The sequence below is a fragment of the Colossoma macropomum genome, unplaced genomic scaffold (genome assembly GCF_904425465.1).
Source record: "Colossoma macropomum unplaced genomic scaffold, Colossoma_macropomum, whole genome shotgun sequence".
NCBI lineage: Eukaryota > Metazoa > Chordata > Actinopteri > Characiformes > Serrasalmidae > Colossoma > Colossoma macropomum.
The window spans coordinates 1,398,630-1,412,144 of NW_023494797.1; the positions used below are offsets into that span (position 1 = coordinate 1,398,630).

The 13,515-nt window shown below is 38.5% G+C and overlaps 1 protein-coding gene across 3 annotated transcripts in view; it reads left to right on the forward strand.

Moving 5' to 3' along the window:
* The window catches only part of phf21aa (PHD finger protein 21Aa), a 46,791-nt gene that overhangs the window by 17,387 nt on the left and 15,889 nt on the right, over nt 1–13,515 (forward strand). For 2 of the 3 annotated variants that reach the window (XM_036583992.1, XM_036583993.1), the window contains 3 exons: nt 5,950–6,117; nt 7,311–7,562; nt 7,949–8,032. In XM_036583992.1, coding sequence (XP_036439885.1) covers nt 5,950–6,117; nt 7,311–7,562; nt 7,949–8,032 — 504 coding nt within the window. The remainder of the gene's footprint in view (nt 1–5,949; nt 6,118–7,310; nt 7,563–7,948; nt 8,033–13,515) is intronic. The other variant, XM_036583994.1, reaches the window with a different exon arrangement.

The window sequence follows — 13,515 nt, forward strand, 5'->3', positions numbered from 1 at the left end:
CTAAACCTTAATTTTTCCTTTCTCTCTCTTACTGGATCTTTTTAGGTTAAAGCTTAGCCTGTTTGATTTGGAGGCAGCACGATGAGACGCCAGCTGTTTGAGCACTTCAGCTGTGTTTTAGGTATTGGGCTGTGCATTGTGCAGCATCTGTCCCCTTTGTACAGGCTTTGGGAGCAGAGCCATACCCACACACACCTTGCGCCCGCCTTCTGGACAACCAGTTTTGTGTGTTTTTGTGAAATGCACTGGCCTGGATATAATGCCAGGAAATGAATGTGCATGTGTGTGTTACTGAATGTCCTTTAAGAGCGAACAAAATGTGTGAATCCCAAATCAAGCAACTATGCAAGAGTTTTGTGTGAATACTCACACACCCTCTCCTCTCCTCTGTCCTCTGGTAAGGTGTGTGTGTGTGTGTGTGTGTGTGTGTGTGTGAGAGTGAGGGCTTGTTAATTGAAAAGAATGAGAAAGCTTTCTGTATCAGACTGTAGCAGCTAGATCAGCACTTCCGTACTGTTCCTCGTGAATGCCCTGCACTAGTGCTGAGAGAGAGAGAAAGAGAAAGAGAGAGGGAGAGGTGGGGGGTGTATGTGTGTGAGGCAGCAGGCAATGTGAGTGGAATTTTAATGGAGGCTCAGAGCTGGTTAAATACCAGCACAGAGAGACTGACATCAACCAGAGAAATCCTCACACTCTGGATAATCTGTGTTTGAGGCTGTGTGTGTGTGTGTGTGTACACATGCAGGTTGCTTCCCTGCAGTGTCCTGAGATCAGATGAAAAAGCAAGAAATTGAGGACAAAGAAAGAATGGAAAGAAGAGCCATGTCTTCAGCTGAGAGTGAAAAATTGACTTTCTCGACCAGTCAGTACTTGTGTACATGCCTGAAGAAGTTTAATGTAAAGCCCTAACATAGGTGGTCACACAAATACATTTATGTTCATGTGAGTGCATACTGTGCTGAGCAGTGTCAGAGACCACCCTTTCATTCATCAAAGTACAAGTTATTCATTTTTAGTACATTTAAAATTTACACAAAAAAACCTCAACAACTAAATACAGTTGAATTTTTTTCAGTATTTAGCATGCCCAGCCATGCCGTCACTTACTATTTCCATTCTTTTTGGGTTTCAAACTTGCTTTCAGTTTTTCAGAGAAAACTGCAGGGATATTTTTTGACACCTCCAAATTTCACTGCTTTTCACAATCGAATGTATCCCAAACACGTTCAGTTATGTTAATGTCTGGGTTCTGGGGTGGCCAGTCCATTGTTTAGAGAAGACCAGCAACTTCTTTGGTTGATGTAGAATTTTTCGTCTTTTTTGTCTAGTTTATTTTCTCAGTAACAAATTCTTGACAGCTACACATTCTTTCAGACCCATAGCATTGAGTTGATGTCTCGCAGTGGAAGCATAGACAGAAACACCTGCGATTTTCTGACGCCTAAAGCAAGAGTGGAGCTTGATTTTCTCTTGTCTCTCAAAGATGAAAGCTTTAAGTACTGTTTGTCTGCTGGTGACTTGTGGTGATCTACTAGGTTTTGCACATTGTTACAAGTTCCATTTGCTATATATCTTTGAATAATTATTTGAACTTCAGGTTTGGAAACTTGTTTCCACATATTTTCCTTTGACTTTCCCCTTTCTTTTGTAAATGGATTGTCTTATCTAATCTTGTCAGAAATATCTCCTTTAGCCTTTTTTGATGCACAGGCTGTTTTGAATGGAAATAAGTGATAGGGTGTTAAAACTTTTGCGCAATAATCTAAGTAGACATGCAGACACACACAAATATATACACATGAAGGTGGATGCATTACAAGGTGCCAATTACGCCATTATTGAAACTGTAACATATCAAGGTGCTGTTAAGTCATTGTTCAAAAATATGTGTAATGTAACGTAAAAATGTACTGTTGTATGCAAAAGTTTGGGTGCCCCAGGTCAAAGTATGTTTTGATTTTCTAAGTGAAAAAAGACATGTTCTCTACAGAGAAAATACTTCAGAACATTTTAATGCATAATTATTGTTTATTTGCTGAATTTAACATTAAACGTAAAATTTGGCCTATGTAGAAGTTATGGCACGTTTTATGTTGTGTTTTATTTTTTTCCAATATTCTACAAATAAGTAGAATGTGTGCACTAAAATTTTCAGAAAAATATTTCATGTGCTAGGATATATTCACTTATTCTCACTTCAAAACAAAAGCAACAAAAACATGTAATTTAACCAGGAGTATTCAAAATTCAAAATTCCTACAACAATATTTTACATCAGAGACATGCTTAAATTGTTCACATTTTCCACTTTAAACAAAGTCAAAAAAGCTCTCACACTTGTCTTCTCTTTCAAATTCAAATTTATGAAAGAGATGTGAGAGGAAGAATTGGATATGAGGGAAAATCCTCAAAAAGTGAGTGCACTTTGAAATTTGTAAAGATAATTCCAAGAAAATGGAATGTTAAATCTGCTAATGACATTTTACTTAGAGTATAGTGTTGAATATGATGTAGCCCTGCCACTTACAAAAAGTATGTGTGAGGCATTGTCGTGTAGCTGGCTATGCTTAAAAAAATATAAATATTCTCAATCTCAAGGTAAAATAAAAGCTTCCATTTAAGTTTAGTTTTAACTTCTGTAGTACTATTTTTATACAATTTTATTCATTCATTAGCATTATTTTGCAGTGGGTCATTATTCAACTAAAAAAAATCAACCTTTTTGTTGACTATCCTTAGTGGGCAACACCTCTCGAATTCTGAAATTATGTGAGGAGCACCTTAAAGGGTATGGCAGCATTACCTGCTGCAGAGAAAGCATGTGTCAGCCCCCATTGTTTCTTTCTAGGAGCATCTTGAGATACAGACCACCTAGATAGCAGGGAATTCAAGGGAAAAAAAATGACAGGGGAAAAAACAACCTGAACATTTTTTCATGAAATTATCTTTCTCGTCACATCTCACAGCACATTTCAATAATGTACATACTATCATTGGAAAAGATATTGCTTCTGGTGTACCTGATATGTTGTTAATTAAAACTATGTCCTGACTGTTTTGCTGTTGTTGAGATTGAAATCTTTCACCCATCTTAGAGTACATTAGCTCAGCTGAACCCACTGTGGAAATTTCATGTGTATTTGAAAGGCAAAAGTAGCGATTGTGAGATCATTTTGGGTATATGTATGATGCAAAACTAATTAATGTGAGGTAAAGTGGAAACTGAATAATTTTGTCATATGCATTAAAGGGAAAACTTGTGTTCTGGCCTAAACAGCACCTCATATAATCTCACTCGCTCTCACATGTTTCCAAGTATGAAAACGCATACATATGTGCTTCAACAGGAACAGGACCCCCTATACCGTCTGTTATAGACTGCTGCAGTGAGTTCTCACAGCAATATATCACTTGGGAGAGTGAAATGTGTGTGTGTGTATGTGCGGGCACGCATGCTTGTGACTGATTAATTATGGCAGACATATGCTGCAAACCTGGCAGAAATTCTACTCTCTACTGATAAAGTTGTTAAAGATTATAATCTCATTTATTTTGTTTGTTGTGGAATGTGTGTGTGTGTGTGTGTGTGTGTGTGTGTGTGTGTGTGTGTGTGTGTGTGTGTGTGTGTGTGTGTGTGTGTACATGTACGAATCTGTTTAGGGAAGTGCTCTGCGACAAGATTTGAATGCCAGACAGCTACTCATAAAGACGATAATAAAATTCCTTACAATGTGCCATAGTAAATCATTCACACAGTCACACAAGCGCATTCACAATCAGGGTTAATTTGATACGGTAGATTACACTAATGCCTGCAGGACCAACATTGTCTCAGTGACCGAGTTCAGCAGTGGGTCATGAGGATTAGCCCAAGAGTCAAAGACAAGAGACCACATTTATAGAGCATCTGAATACATAGATTTTTCTATATTTAGGATACAAACACTTGAATTCTTACAGCTTTCTGAGTTTAGCATGTCAAATAACCAATAAGCTATGTAAGATTGATAATATTTTAGTATAAGTGTAAGAAATTGTTGCATTGAAATGTTCAGGTATTGTAAATACTTGTATTACTTGTATAAAAACCTGTATTACTATTTGCATTATGTGAGTTCATTTTTCTTGCATCATGAATAACAGTATTACTCTGAAACCTCACCAGTAACAAATTTGCTGTCCCTTGGAACAGAGAGTGTTTTGTGTTATATAAGAAAATTGTCTTTGTTCTGGAAACACAATCCAGGCTTGTGTAACTTCAGGGTTAATTTTACAAAAGAGCAGTTCTTTTTACTGAGTGGACATGCAAGAAGAAATGTGTACTATCATTTTAGGGATCCAAGCTGTACAGATGCGGCTTTGAGTAAAGAAGCTAGGTAGTACATTTAACTTTAATCTTTAAATCATATTTTAGTAATGCCCCTAGAACTACTTTTTTGCATGTTTGTCTCTTTAGCATAAGTTTTGCACAAGACTTTTTGTTAGACAGGTGATATACTATGTAACCAACTCATCTTTACTTATTTGTACATATCTTATCTCTTACTTATCTGTTCTTATTTATACTTGAGGTAGATGTGCCTGGGTTATCTAAGGTCTATCCAATGTTCAGCTTGCAGTAAGATGGTATTTGGTGACTTGTCATTGCCTTTATAAAATATTCTACAGGTGTGTAGATGACTGAGTATCCCTGGCCCACTTCTGAGAGAGGGCATTGTTCATCTGCCTCTGGCTCAATGCTCTCAGATGCTCTTAGTGCCACTGCATTGCTCTCTTATCTAAAGCATACAGAGTAATGAGAACTGAAGAGGAAGAAGGATGCTGGCTGACATTTTTCTCTGGCTGTCTAATTCAGCTGGTCTGTACATCTGCCATCTTATGTACTAGACTTTTTTACACCAGAGTTCACCAGAAAACAAGCAAATGCACACAGAAAAAAGTAATAGGCATTGAACTATCATTTCCACATAGTTAAAAAACATAAACACAATTAGTGCCAAAAGTCAACTGAACTACAAATTTATGATATTCGTGTACACATTTTAAGCAAATTCATTTTGAAAAAACATCCTGTAAATGTCGAAAATAAGCACTTGCTTCTTTTGTTATGTAAGTTCTCTTGTAACTTTCAATCACCATAATGTAATAATACATCATCAGTGCCTTCTTGATTCCCTATTATTTCTAGCAGTAGAAACAAAGGCCATTGCTGTGTGGGTAGGGGGAGACAGAAAGAGCTTTCAGCTGTCTCATGTCCCATAAGAAGTGCTTATGTCTCATGATCAGAGTCTATGCTGACATTGATGTCTCAAAGCTTTGATAATGTAGTGTTGTTTTGATATTTCATACTACTTTATGTCTCTTGCGGAGGATTATTGCCCCCCCAAGACACACACACAAGAAGATTAATTGCTCCTTCATATCCCCCTCGGAGTTCTTCACCCTCTACCAGACTCCCTACTATTGGCTGACCAGAGAAAGGGCAGTAATTTCTGCCATGATTGACAGGGAGCTAGCGCTGTAGATTGTACAGCTTAAGAAGCTTCCATACAGTTCATTGTTCATCTTTGTGACAGAACAAAGGATGTATTTCTGGAATGAAACTGGCCCCTTTAGGGCTCCACATTGGGCCTGCTTACAACTGGTGTTACTTGTTGTGGTGGACGTTCTGCAGTGTGTGTCAAGGTTGTGATGTGTGTAGTCCAAGTGCCGTTCACACTGCAGTAATATGACCTTTACTTATCGTACACGTTAGGCCTTTGGTCTTGTCTGTTTTAGAGGTTTTTAGGTTTGTGTCATTAGAAACTTGAAGTGTTGTGCTGTAGAGCTCTGCTGCCTTGCTAGTGTAGAGCTTCTCCAGTCCTGTGGGGGCAGTACTACTCTGTAACCTCTTTAGAACTGTGCTCATTGTGCATTCATGGGTTTGCTGAGACTGCATTCTCCTCTCAGAAAAAGGTGGTGGAGCAGTTGAGGAGAGATTTGCTGGTGAAGCAGGAGTCAGCGGAGATCAGGCTCCAGACGCAGACGCAGCTCCCCCTGCAGACTGAAGGGAAGACTACCACCCTGGTCTCCAGTCAGAGCCAGAGTCTTCCTCCACCTCACCTCAGTGCTCCACAGGTAGTCATTCCCCCACTCCCTTCTAAAAAGTGCCGTCCTTTAGATCTATTTCTTCAATGTAGGTGTTGTTATACTACTGATCATGTATGTTATTGCCACTCCATGCCTAGTTTCCTATATACTTTCACTCCGGACAGTTCTTATGTTGCTCACTTAAACTTGAGCAAGCAATCCGAGGTATACATATCGGCTCTTTTAGTTGGATATGGCCCCAGCTAATTGTGAAACAAGTGTACACAAGCTTCAGGGACAGTATCTGTAAGATGAACTTCATGTCTAGTCAAGTGTGTGTAGTTTGAGGAAAAATGCTGCCATTTTGTAATATCTGAAAAATGTCTGATTAAATAATAGCAACAATAACTATAAAAATAGAGAATAACAGTGGTAATAATAATGGCGCATACAATAATGTCTTAAAATTCTACATGTCTTAAAATTCTACATGAAGTAAAAGTCTTGTTTTCTAAATACTAAAATTCACATTGAATATTCAGCATGCAAGTTGAAAATGTGAATCCTGCAGGAATTTTAGACTTCAGTCTTTAAAAACTAATTACTTCAAAAAAACGAATTACTCACAACTCCTTGCTTTGCCTGTTCCACTTGACCTTAACCCAAACACAAAGTACCACCCTCACCCAGCCTAGACCTTTCTACTACAGGTCTAAGAGTGGGATGATACCAGTGTGTTACATAATAATGGCGCATACAATAATGTCTTAAAATTCTACATGAAGTAAAAGTCTTGTTTTCTAAATACTAAAATTCACATTGAATATTCAGCATGCAAGTTGAAAATGTGAATCCTGCAGGAATTTTAGACTTCAGTCTTTAAAAACTAATTACTTCAATTGAATAGTAATTAAAAATAGATAAATGCTTGAGAATCAGACAGTCATGCCAGATTTAGCAGTTGCAGAAGACCTCAGTGCTGTGTTTGGACGTAAAATCCTATGCTATGCCCAGGCATTCTTTTCATGGAGGAAAACCATTGGCTCATGAGCCTGCTAAAAGCTTTCTTTTTATTGGCTCACTGTTATAATATCTGCAGGACATATGGTGTGTTTAATGTAAATTATATGAGGATACATTAAGACATTAAGTGCATTACAGCAGAGTATATTTCATGTGTTTAAATCTGTTCTCTCTTTCTCTCTCTTTTTCTCTCTGTCTTTGTTTCTCTGTCTCTCTAGAATTCAGTCAGTGTGACCCCAGTCATTACCACTAAGACACTACCTCTGGTGCTGAGAGCTGCCACGCCCACCACACCCATTGCCATGATGCCAACACCCACAATTGCCATGGTTACCACTCTCACCAACACGCCCCTCGCCAGCCTTCCAAACTCAGACCCTCAGAGTTCACCAATCAGCCTCCAATCGTGCAGCAAGCCAGTGAATCTGGGAACAGAACCTGTTCGGATAGTTCCCAAAAACACTATTGTTGTAAGTGAAAATTCATTATGTGTCATATTACATAGCAATGGATTCAGAGTACAAAAATCTGAGTCTTTCGACATTGGAAAATGTGACTGCAAAATTAATCTGCAAATATTTCTTCTTCTCTACTGTTCATCTATCTGAAGTGTATTTTGTAAACAAGGAGTTAAGACATTTAAATCACATTTAGACCTCAGGGGAATAGCACTTCAAAATTCTGTTGACCTCTTTAGAATTTTAGAAATTCACAGACAGTCCAGTCCTCTCATGTGAGTTTGTTTACCAGCTCCCGTCCCATGGCACATATTTAAACAGAGAGATGAGTAGAGATGTTTATTGTTATCTCAGTATGTCTCTCTTTATCACTGAGTAAATGGGCAGTCTTGTCACAGGTTCAGGCCGCCACTCAGCCAATCAAAGTTCCTCAGTTTGTCCCGCCCACCAGACAGACAGCTCGACCAGCCTCTCTACCGCAGGTTTGTTCCCATGGAAACCTCTCAGCCCTTGCCCTCCCTAACTGCTGTGTAGAGAGTCTGTCGCTGCTGTGACTGTGTATGTGTGTGGCTTTCTTGCTCAGAACTGCTGGACCAAAGCTTTGCTGTTTCTGCATGGACCCTTTTCATGTTTGTAAAGAAAGCTCTCCACCAGATGCAGCAGCTGTCAACCTCTATTCAGTCCTACAGTACAATAGTTAAGAAAAGGCTTTCTGGGAATATTGTTATATTATGACTGTTCTACTGCTGCAGAGTCCAAATAGTTGATGTTAAAGCATCACACAAAGTACTCAATGTTGACGATTCAGTTTTAGACAGAAATAGTGGCAAAGTGCATTAGTGCATTTAAAGCCATTTGAATTGGACCTAAAGCCAATGGGCCTTATTAATTGCCCATAATGCTGTGCATGTGAAAAAGGTCCATAGTGCAGTGGCTTCGCTGTGGGCCATTGACTGTACCTACCCTGACTGTCTATATTCTTGGCTGCCCCTGTTTCATTCTTCAGTACAGACCTTCAAACATAACTTTCAACCTCACAACTCCTTGCTTTGCCTGTTCCACTTGACCTTAACCCAAACACAAAATACCACCCTCACCCAGCCTAGACCTTTCTACTACAGGTCTAAGAGTGGGATGATACCAGTGTGTTAGTGAAGCAGACTAGCTTGAATCGCATGAAAGATTCAGTGATGGCTTTATAATAGTCTAAGTATTGACCAGATCATGTTTTTGAATTTGGTGTGGAGTGCGGTTTTAATACAACAAAGTTGAGCCTAAAATGCTTTTTTTTGTTTTTTGTGAAGTTGCGAGGCAATTCCTTTTCTACTTATTTTCTCTGCTTTGTTAAGTGATTGGCCTTTAAAGCTGATTAAGCCTCCAGGAGTCATTTCATTGCCTTCTTTTCCACTGTCGAGCCGAATGGTTCTCAGGGCTATATAGTGCTGTTCCATGCTGGTGGGGACTCGTGAGACCAGTTGCAGTCTGTGACTCCAAAACCAGTCTCTCTGCGGGATCTCAGAATCTTTATCCTCTAAACAGGTGTTATTTGAGCATCAGTTACTTAAAATGAGCCTGTTTTGCAGTGGATTGCACCTGCACCCTAAACGGGTGTTTATAAGCATATGTTGGCTGGAATCAAGCCTGTACTGCAGTGGGAGGCACTGTATGATCGCGTTAGCATAGCTTAGCAGACTATAGAACAGGTTCGATTATGGCTTCTGTTGCTTTCGCTGTTATATGGTTTTTACTTGTCTATACTTGTGATAGCCGAGCAACAGTTAGACGAATTGTACCTGTACTGGGGTGTTAAAGTTGAGTCTTTTGTTAGTCAGAATCAAACCTGTTCTGTGGTGACCTGAGCTCGCAGAATGCTAAGTAAGCTAATGTAAGCTTGTTAGCAGCACTGGTTTACATTTAGAAATTGGTGTTAGATTGAAGCTTTGATGTTTATTGAATTGGATTTGAAATCTTGCACTGCTTTCATTTATTTGGCATCCGTGTGAGAGAACTGAACTTATGAACTTAAATTTGTTTTTAGGTTTGAAATCACACAGCAGGATGTGGTGGCACAATACCAACATAAATGTAGAACCAATCAGCAAATAGCTTTGCCGTTACGTCATCCCATAGAACGGTTCTGTGGCCTCAAGTGGAGCCCGATTTTTAAGCATTCTGTGTCTGTGGAATGATTACCATCTGTGCTCAGCGCCATTTGGCCCTGCAGTGGAAAAGAGGCGACTGCAATTCTTATGGTACTGTGCAAAGTCAGAGACCTACAAAGTCTACTTATAATATGTATAAACACACACAAAAATTCAATTCTAAAAATGTTGGTAATCACTAAGAAAGCAATGATTTTATAAATCTACTTATCATATCACCATTATATTTTGTAATTATACGTTCATTCTGTTACTGATGCCTGCAACACATTCCAAAAAAGCTGGGACGGGGCAATTTAAGACTAGAAACTTTTTGAAATGTTCAAAAACTATCTAAAACAGGTGACACAATTATGCTGGGGTATAAAAGAAACATCTTGGAAAGTCCTAATCTTTTATGAGTAAGAAAGCGTTGAGGCTCACCATTTCTCCAAAAATGCATCAGCAAAAAATCCAACAGTTTAAAATTAGTGTTCCTCAGCCAGAGAGGATTTTGCAAGGATTTTATGTACATCATGCTTTACAGAGCATAATATCATCTAAACATTCAGGGAATCCAGAGGAATCTCTGCACATAAAGGGCAAGGCCGAAAACGTCGACTGAATGCCTGTGGTATTTGCCGTAGCCTACTCTGGGATGTAGCCACAGTTACAGACTTACCTGAACAAATAGGGATAGAATATTATGCCATTTAATTTCAATTATATTGAATATTATACAATATAATGACATTTGATTGTTTTCTGTAAGCACAGTCACTGGATTTTGGCCAATCTAAATCTGCCAAGCTCCACCCTAGTTTCTCAGCCCTCAAGTCACTGCTTCACAACTGCTGCTATACGGCATCACCTCAAGCCTTAGTTTCATCATGAGCTCCTGTAATGTTCATAACTAGCATGAGAGGAGGTCCTTGGTAGTCTTAGAAGGGTTTTATGAGAAACACTGTGGGGGGAAAAAGCAACAAGACTACACAGGGTGCAGTAAGTGGTTCTCAGCTGACTTAACTTCCCGCTATGTTTACGTATCATTGTGTGTTTTATGTATATTTGTGTGGGATTCTAGTGTACCTAGAGCAAATTTCACTTCTTGAGATGTTCAGGTATGCAACACAAATACTACATGCTCACATAAAACATAGCTAAGCTATTAACAGAGTATGCTAGTGAAATGCTAGCTAGCTAAATGAGTCTAGTTTTAGTAGCTGCTCAGTTTAAGTTACAGTATCTGTAGTTGGCAATAATTGCATTCAAAATCAATCAAATTGTCCTGAATAACTTATATTTAATTGCCATTCTGAAGGGTGGTCTTTGACTTTATCACAATATTTATGCTGTTGAATGTTAAATGTAAACAGGGCTTGCATTATGATTTGAGGGAACCCTACTTCTTTCTTGGGTGCCAACAATGTAGAAACAACATTGTTCAAATTGTATTATGAGTAGTTTTCAGCTTTGATATCATTGCTGAAAACAGATACACTAGTTTCAGTGCAACTGTGTCTATGTTAATGGCTTAATTGAACTACAATTGAGTGGCCATACATGTTTGAAATAACTACCTCAGTTTTATGTGGCTGTGAAACTAGGCTAGTTGCTGGTGTGATAGGTGTGTTTTGAAATGACTTCAAATGTAATATTACAACAGGACAAAATCAATGCCTATTATAGCAGAGCTCAGCTCAACTTGCCGTTCACATAAACCAAAGGTCCTGGGGCTCTGCTCTAGTGTGCTCAGGCCCAGATTAACTCTTGGTTATAAGGATATATACTGGTTATAAGGAATCCAGTGTTAGTTGCCCTGGACAACTGTCACAATATCATGATAGCAATTGATAGACATTTTTTTTTTTTTCATTTTATACCAGTGATCCGATGTTTTTTACATAGTGACCAACACTTTTGTCTGAAGAGTCTGGGGACTTTTACTGAAGAGTCAGGAACTAAGCTGATGAGTCATGCTGAAGTAAACAGCATATATGAATTTTGTCCGTTTTATTTCTCAGCAGTTGACAGGAACTAAAGTATGGGACCTGTGTCTTCCAAAGTCCTTGCAATAACTAGCATGCTTCCTCAGGCTTTCTCTAAACAGTGCTGGAGTTGGACCATTTGCTCATCAACTGTGATTTACTACATAGAAGTATTGTTCTATGGTTGAGAGCTATAGTTAAGAATAAAAAGTGGCAGCCCATCTCAAGCATTCATATTTTAATCTTTGTCTAAGAAACAAAGCTAAATTTCTTAAACACAATTTCTTATGAATTGATGGGCATATGAATACAGTGCAATAATAATGTTAGTAATAAGTAGACAAAGATGGTGTGTTCAATTCAGTTGAGGTAGGTCTCATTAGGAAACTGTTATACAGTCTAATCACACCGTTTGGCTGCTTACCCACAGAGTCTTGTGGGAAAGCTTTGTCTACTGGCCATCAGATATCCTAACCCTGTGACACTTTTTGTATCAGATGCAGGCTCCCTGACGGAACTGCTCACACAGAGCAGTCTCAGTTGATGTCATTGGTCAGCACTTTTCTTTGTTGTGCCAGTTTACCTGGATCAGAGAGAGTTTCAGGACAGGGCAAAGCCAGACTAAGCTTACAGTCAAAAGTGCTTGCAGGTGCATGAAACCATTGATTTACAATTACCCTCGCTTCAGCTGTTTCAGGTCAGAAAAGAATGGACACTCACAGTAAAGCTGGGCATACACGAAACGACTTTTAAAATGTCTAAAATTCTTTAAAATTCTAACAGTTTTCGAAAATGGAGAGTATGGAGTTAATTTTTTTTGCCAAAGGTTTCAAATAAAATACTAAAATCTACCAACAAAATATTAAGAATCAAATTGTCTAAAATATGTTGCTTTTATTTTTTTCTGCTTGTTGATACATTTTTTGCTTCTGGAATTGCTTTTTTGCTTCTGAACTCTGATGCAGTAATGGTATTTTCTATATATATTATTAAGTGGTATTATTATATATTATTATATATTATTAAGTGGTATTTTCCACTCTTTACTGTGTTTTTGCCAGTGGTAAGTTATTTCCCTTGATTAACAACACTGCAGATTCAATGATCGCCTGATCCAACACACCTTATCAGCTCATGAAGGGTTGTTGAGCTGATCAGGCACTGATTTTGTGGAAATGTTAAAACCTTACAGAGCTGTTGGTCTCCAGAAGCAGGGCTATGACACATCTTCTTGAAAAAAAAGTTAATTTTAACTCTCAATTTTTTTGCAACATATTTTGGATTTATTTTCATACTTAACATTTTTTCATGTTGATTTTATTATTTTATTTGAAATAAAAGGAGAGCATCATACAGACTTCTTAACTCCGGGAAATGCTGTTAAAGACGTCCATCTTTAACAGCATTTCCTGTTATTTTGTCATGAGGACCCGCACACTAAATAAGTCAAAGAGAGGGTACAACCCACATAATGATTTTCGGCTACAAAAAGCCCTCAGACTCCCAGATCGCCCTTATTATCATGTGATACAAATAAAGCTAAACTGAATTGTTTGTGCTCTTATGCACGCACAAGAATCATAGTGAAAACACAAACTGGGAATGAGTCTGTGGTTGAAATGCAGATATCACACTCAGACCTAGAGAAATATTTTACTGTGATCTGGGTGCTGACTTGAAATTGTATAGAGAGTGATTATTTTCGTAAACCCATCAAGCAGCTCCTCTGTTTCCGCAATTCACTGCCCACACGGCAGAGTGCACACACGTCTCCTCACCTTTTTCTGTCTTCTAGCTCTCTGATTGGATGTTGCCTGAATCACTCATTCAGTTTTG